Genomic DNA, 7362 nt, shown 5'->3' on the forward strand with positions numbered 1-7362 from the left:
CGGTTGGAATTTCCGGTTCACATACCTCCTAGATAAAACATCTATGTTAAATTGGTAGGCATAATTGTCATAAACACTAAATGAAACAAATAGTTATAAAAGATAATATACCACATCTAAATCATAGACCGGACGAGAGCGGATATCAAAACCATGTCACTATATAATAACAAACAATAATACAAGTAAGAAAATTATACAAGTAGCTATCTAAATCATACAAGTAAAAAAATTTCTTTAAAAAAAGATAAGAACAAGAGGCTCACCACGGTGGTGCCGGCGACGATCGGCGCGAGCGATCGACGGCAGTGAGGACGGGGACGGGGATGGGCTTGGAGGAAGAACAGAGGAGAAATCTTAAATGTGGCTCGGGCACCTCATATCATGTATGTTTTGTGTGATCTCAATTGGCATCATGCTCTCACGCATTTCCTCGCACACCTCATGTGCATAGGAATGGAAAACAAAGTAGCACACATCTCCCACCTTCTGTGAGGAATAAACAGAGGAGAAGACGGGCAAGGGCAGGGGTATATATAGGCATTTTAGTGCCGATTGATGTCTAAAACCGGGACTGAATACTGCCCTTTAGTTACGGTTGGAGACACCAACTGGGACAAAAGGGTCTCGCTCCTGACGCAACCCCTTTAGTTCCGGTTGGTGTCACCAAACGGGACTAAAGGTCCCATTCAAACCGGGACTGATGGATTCCGAGCCGCGACAAGTGTCCTAGCTGCTTGAATCGGGACTGATGGACATTAGTCCCGTTTCGTAATGCGACCGGGTGCTCTGATCTGGCTACAACTAAATCTCTGTTTTTTATTTTCTCGATACATCCATTTCCGAGACAAGTAATTCCAAATGGAGGAAGTACTAGTGCGTGGCTAGCCAACCGTGGCTCGGCACGTGAAAGAGACACAGTCCGAACGCCCAACTAAAAATTCTTGCATTTTTTTGGAACAAAAATAGGAAAGCTGGAGTCGACCCAAACGCGAGCAACAAGGACGAAGACGACGCGACGAGAAAGAGAACCCGAGTGACCCGGCCAGGCCACCAGGGACCGGGGAAGGGTCCGACCGCGCGCGTCGGGTCCGATTTCTTCCGCGACTACGCCTGCGCGCACAGACCCAGCGCATTCAGACTTGCCTCCCCTCCGCACTCCGCCCACCCCCACCCACCGCGCGCACCACCCCTAACCCCCCGCAAAACCCTAGCTAACATCCATGGCTGCGGACGACGGCGAGCCCACCACCGTCGTCTCGCCAACGCCGCACCCGGAGGAGGAGCCTACCCTGTCCGCGGACGTCCTCTTCGAGCCAACGGCACTGTCGCTGCTGCCGCCGCCGCGGGAGGAGGATAAGGAGGGGGAGGACCCGGAGGAAAATCCTATCGTCGCTCCAATGCTGCCGTCGCAGCTGCAGGTGGAGAAGGAGGAGGACGAGCAGCTGGTGCCCGCCGCGGCGCTGCCCGATCCGCTCGAATCGGTAGGTAATTGTGTGGTCGTTTTGACGTGCGTTTAGTTTAGTTCATGTTTGATTCGCGTCTTATTTAATCCTGTTCTATTCGACAATCACCCGTGCAGTTTCGTGTAATTCCCCGCCGCAGCTTAGGCGCATGAATATCTTTTTTTTTTGTTTCATCGCCTTGCTGCCAGCTGGGCGTGCTTGGCCGCTCATATACTCCTAATAAAAAATAAAAAATAGATACTTTGCGATTCCAATGTTTTGGTTTCCCCAAATTAATTAATATATGACCTCTCAATTTGGCATATGTTAGCTTCATTCTAAGCGGTACTCAAAATGCAGGGCCCGGCTCCATTCAAGGGACACGAGGAGACATCGCAAGACAAAGATCCCTTCCAGGTTCCCGGTCCAGCAAATGAGGACAAGCCCTGTCAAGACCAAAATCCCTTTCAGGTTTTGGGTCCAGCTCCAGCAAATGAGATATATGAGGTGATCATCTGGCAATACCATTTTGATGTACCATTTTTGTGTAGTGTGGCACATGCACACTCTATCTCACAAGTTCATGCTGTGTGAAATTTAGTACATCGATAACATTTCTGTTCTGCTTGTTCACCAGGATGGTTACCCAAGTCATGTATACTCTGGCAACCCATTTGGACCATCTGTGCCGTATACTCAGACTCTCTTGGTAAGCACACTATGTTTATTTTGTATATATAATGACTGTGTACTAATATTCCTGATAATGACAAGATATTGAAGTAATTCATTTTACACTATCATCCAAACATGCATGACATTTCATTGTTTGCACTTGTGATATTTTGATACCTTAGTCTGTTTGACTTGGGTATCTTCCACTTCTGTCTTATGCCGTAGGATTCTCTCAACGAAAACCTTGTACGAACTCGGTGTTGTTCGCGGTACAAACTGATCCGTGCGAAGAACGACTTCCCCATGGTATATTTTCATGCATGTGATGCTTTCATTACTCTCAGATCAAGTTAATGTGCGTCTGTTTTATTGTTTGCTTTGATTTCATAGGCTGCTTCGCTGAGTAATCCTGAGAATTGGACGTGTTTCCTCAATTGCGTTCTTCAGTGCGTGGTTCACTTAGTGCCGTTTGTATTGAAACTTCTGAAGCATCCTCATCTAGGTGACTGTCCTTGTAAGTCATCTAATTCAACCTACTGTTATTCTTCTATTTTACCTACCACTGAGCATCCTCAACCATTGTGTTCTCAATGGTTTTATTTTTGTTTTCTGTAGCTGATGAATTCTGCTGCTACTGTTTCATTCGACACCATGCTTCTGAAGTTATCAGACATTCGGGAAATGTGCTATATCCCAGAAAGTTCATCAAACGCCTGAAGTGTATGTTTTTTGAAACTCACCTTTAAAATTCCTGAGATGACCAGTTTTGATACTTACAATCTTGTTCTTCCTTCTTTTGATGGCCGCCATATGAAAGAACTTTGTATTTCTATCTCTATGTGCTGCCCAGTGCCCTTTTCTTGAGAAATTGAGTTAACTTGGACATAATGCTCTCATACTGTTTGATGAGCTTCTCTTCTTTATTGTGATCTTGTATTTGAGGGATCTGATACTGAATCTCTGTAATTTGCTTCTCTATCTCATGTAGCTGGTTATGTAGAGGCTTTTTCCTATCTATATTTATTCCGCCGGTTGTGGCTATCCCGTTTTCTTTTCCTTTTTTTATATTGCTCTTCGTGAGCCCTTTTGCTTGCGGAGACTTGGAGACTATGTTTGAACTGCTTACTTATTAATAAATTGGCCGCATGCATCTCTCTGATGCAGAGGCCGGGGGATGCCCTCTTTTTCGAAAAAAAATGTAGAGGCTTTTTCTTCTTGCACCAAACCTTCAAATCTGTTGCCAGACTTCTAGTTATGGTGGGAAAAGGAAGTGAGCGGACCCATGCTTGTGAGCCGTGGGTTTGTAATCATCTTCCATTAACGACCAATTCTCAAATTTGAAATGTTCAGCAGGTCTTCCATTAACTACCAATTCTCAAGTTCTATTCTATGTATACTTCATTGGCTGCTTATATTATCAAAAGATTCAACTCTTGTTTAGCTATATTGTGTGTATTTAACTCATTTCTTGTTACTATTGCAAACTTGAGACATCCCTGTGATTATGTACTGAACTTAGTTTGCCACAAAATGGTTGGCAGTAATATTTCGAGGTTTCAAGCGGGGACAACACCAAGATGCACATGAGTTCCTCCGCTGCTTGCTTGATAAATTAGACATGGTAACTGTCACTCCCAGTTCTAAATCCAAGGAACCCTCTTCTATTGTCAATGAATTTTTTGGGGGCGAACAGAAGAGCCAGGTGTGTTTGTTGATCCTCGCTACCAGTTACATCAGTATCTTTTGACTTGGTCAGTGATTAATATTGACTCAAATGCTTTTCGTTTTGTCAGTTAAATTGCCCAAATTGCGGTCGTTTCTCAGACCGTTTGGAGTCTTTCCTTGACCTTAACCTGGAGGTGAATCAGATGGGGAATATCACAGACTTACTATCAGCTTTTACAAGAATTGAGGTGATTGAAGATTATCTTTGTGATGGATGCAAAACTCGTGTGAACATGGAAAAGTGCCTGAAGGTGGAGCGGGCTCCAAAAGTTCTTGTAATCCAGCTCAAACGGTTTCAAAATTTTGGGGGGGATATATCTAAAATTGATCACATGGTGAATTACCCGTTTGAGCTGGACTTAAAGCCTTTCATGAGCTGCACGGATGATGTGAGTCCAGTTTCTCATAACTTGATCATATTTCCTGAACACTCAAGTATTTTGCTGATGTGCACTGTTGTTGCAGGAACCTCATACATATGATCTGTACGGAATTGTGCAGCATTTTGGTGAAACTGCCAGAGGTCACTACGTGTGTTATGTCCGTTCATCTGAAATTGATTGGTTTCTTCTAAACGATGATAAGGTAATCTCTTTACTTTTGGTAACCTATTTTGACCTACCTGTATCTAACCTTCCACAGTGCAGGTTGTGAAAATGAGCCAGGACAAACTTCTACAGATGGAAGCATATATGCTGTTCTACGTCAAGAAGGGTGAATCCTCATGGTTCTCTACATTACATCAGAACAAGGAAATGCTGCTGTCAGATTATTTTGGAGAATTGGCGGGCAAAGGATTAGATGAAGATGGTGCCTCGAAATCTGGCAGCTACACTAGCAGTGAGAGTGACAATGAGTGTATCGAACAACATGATGCAGGCTCCCATGGAGGGTCATCACAAGAGAATGGGAGAAGCTGCAACTTACTCCAGTCATCATCACATAAAAATGAAGACGACTACTGCTGTCCTGAAAACTTGACATCGCATGGTAAGTATGATTTACTCACACAAGTGGCCCACCCCACAATATTTTCTGCATTTAATTAATGAAATGTAATGCTGTTGTTTTTCGTGGTACTAAGTTTCCATGTAACCATTGAAATGCAATGCTGTTATTTTTGTCAAAAAGCAACAACAATATACTACTTTCTATGAGTTTGTACGTCGTGCTGGTGGCTGGCTGACATTTGATGGGGCTTGTCTCTTTTTATAGAAGAAGACGAGAAGATGGGCTTATGTGATTCTCCTGCTGGCACTTCAAGGATCAGACTGATAGGCTCCAACTCCGACCGCATTGTTAATGGTGAGTACAGTACTAAGTTCATTTAGATTCCAACCCTTTTTTGATTTTCTCGACAACGTTTAGGGATGGGTGGGTTGTTATCTGGCTTCCAAGTTCTTAGAGAACTGTTTTTGTCATATGAGCTCATATGAGGAAAGGAGCCTTCAGTCTCCCTTTTATCAACTGGAAATACATTATTTTTAAAAGTTTTTTAGCATTTGTGAAAGGAAAAGGCTGATGAAATATTTATGTCTTGTACTAGGTAATATGTTCCTTAAGCTTTCAGCGCAAGAAAAGGGGTAACATGATGAGATTAATATTTTTTTTCTTAACAGATTGAGGTGTTAGTTTCGTCTCAATCTGACTATGAGATGCCTTTGTACGGCTTGTAGATGGTGAAGCGGCGACCAGAGCAAGGAAACGGATGAGAACCTAGTCTGCAGATGAGTGCAAAGAAGATGAGTGGCGGCACAAAGAAGACTGAGGGAGAGGGCCAGGAGAAAGCTGAGGCAGAAGGGAACAGCGAATCATCTATATAATCTGCTTAAGTGCGTAGCTAATTACCGTAAGCAAGGTGTTTAGTAGTGCAGAAATAGACCAGTGACAGTGCATTTTTGGGCACTTGTAGCAAAGATTTCCACCTGAGCCCTGCTGCCAACATAGTTTGGTTTGATGTATTTGCTAGTAACTTCCAGCTTTACATACTGCAAGGACAACCATATTGGTATGAAATGGTCATCACAAAGCAAAGTCTTTTCTTTGGTAGCACAGGTCCCACGAAAGACGAAACATATATGCAAATGCTAGCACGACTTTAGCAGTGCAGCTTCTTTTTTCTCTACCGAGTTTAAGTTTTAAGATTCCTATGGACTCTTGAACAGATCCACCGGGCATGCAAAGCCAATACTAATCTGTTACCATGTAAGGCCTGACTGTAGAAGAGAGAGATCTCTTTTTTTTTGCATGGTAGAAGAGAGAGATCTTCCAAGTTTGCCCAGCCATTGCTCTTAAGAGACGTCAAGTCCTGCAGAGACATGAGATCATCAACGCAAGTCCATGGAGAAAACCAGCCGTGCTATGCTAATAATGCCACTCCAGTATTATCTGGAAGGAGATTCTGTTGATAAAATTCAGATAAACGCTTCAAATGGCAGAGCATCGCTACAGCAACGTAAAACTGAGGAGAACGTAAAATCACAAATGGAGGGTTGGTTGGGTTCAAATCACGAGCAAATCTTTCTTTTTTCCTATTCTTGTCTTTTATTTTCGTTTTTTTTCTTTTTTAAAATTTTCTAAAATCAATGAACTTTTTCCAAATTTGTGAACTTTTTTCAGAATCGATGAACATTTTTTTTCATAATCGTTGAACTTTTTCTAAAATTCAATGAACATTTCCTAAATTGAGTTTTTTTTTCAAATTTGTGAACATTTTCCATAATTGACGAACTTTTTTTCAAGTTCGATGAACTTTTTTCAAATTTGGGAACTTTTTTCAGAATTGATGAACTTTTTTTCACAATCGATGAACTTTTAACAAAATCTTTTTTCAAACTCACGGAATTTTTTCAACTTTTTTTTTCAAATTGATGAATTGTTCTCGAATTTGTGGGTTTTTTCATAACATTTGAACTTTTTTTTGCATGTTCATGAACTTTGTTTTGAAACCCATGAGCTATCAAATTTCTGGTTCACATTTAAAAGAAAATCACGTTTTGTGCAATAAATAGTGTGTCTAGTATTGTTCTTAAAAGGCCCGCGATATAAATAGTCACTAGCATGTAGTAGCTCGAGTGGTTAGCTGGACGCGCACGGGAGTGCGACCGCGCGAGATTGATTCCACTTGAAAAACCATTTTCTCGGGTCTTTTCTAGCGGTGCGATGCGAGTTCATGGGCCGGCCTAGCAGACGCTGCTGCGAGCGCCCGTTTTGTTCCGCGGTGCTGCTGAAGGAGCGGAATAGTGCGAGGGCTATGTCTCGCATTACGCGAGACGGTGGCAGCTCTTGCTGAGGGGTTTTCCTCTCCCCGTGTCGTATTGGGCCGACCCATTCATGCACGCATATAGTAAAAAAAAGAGCTGAGGAAAAGGGAGAAATGGGGATTGATCCCTGGTCTCTAGGGCGACCGCGGGTGCTGTTACCACTCCGCCCAAGTACCGTTCACGATACGTTTTTCTTTTGAGATATCCTGTTCATGACAAGTAGTAGGTGCGTGTCGTACTTGAGGCGATTCAAG

The 7362-nt window shown here is 42.8% G+C and overlaps 1 protein-coding gene across 3 annotated transcripts; it reads left to right on the forward strand.

Annotated features, from left to right (window-relative positions):
• Positions 1 to 1181: 1181 nt before the first annotated feature.
• LOC119281894 (ubiquitin carboxyl-terminal hydrolase 21-like) lies at positions 1182 to 5912 on the forward strand. Of its 3 annotated transcripts, XM_037562299.1 has the most exons (13): positions 1182 to 1484; positions 1806 to 1952; positions 2083 to 2154; positions 2346 to 2426; positions 2511 to 2634; positions 2736 to 2840; positions 3662 to 3822; positions 3914 to 4234; positions 4311 to 4430; positions 4493 to 4835; positions 5061 to 5150; positions 5392 to 5428; positions 5522 to 5912. In XM_037562299.1, exons 1-13 carry the CDS (start codon positions 1224 to 1226, stop codon positions 5526 to 5528), a joined length of 1869 nt encoding a protein of 622 aa, XP_037418196.1. In that variant the 5' UTR covers positions 1182 to 1223; the 3' UTR covers positions 5529 to 5912. The 3 variants fall into 3 exon arrangements, with proteins under 3 accessions (XP_037418196.1, XP_037418197.1, XP_037418198.1); XM_037562300.1 differs by lacking the exon at positions 5392 to 5428; XM_037562301.1 differs by lacking the exon at positions 5392 to 5428 and having other exon boundaries at positions 5465 to 5577.
• The last annotated feature ends 1450 nt before the right edge of the window (positions 5913 to 7362 follow it).

Source organism: Triticum dicoccoides, chromosome 3B (assembly GCF_002162155.2).
Source record: "Triticum dicoccoides isolate Atlit2015 ecotype Zavitan chromosome 3B, WEW_v2.0, whole genome shotgun sequence".
Lineage (NCBI taxonomy): Eukaryota > Viridiplantae > Streptophyta > Magnoliopsida > Poales > Poaceae > Triticum > Triticum dicoccoides.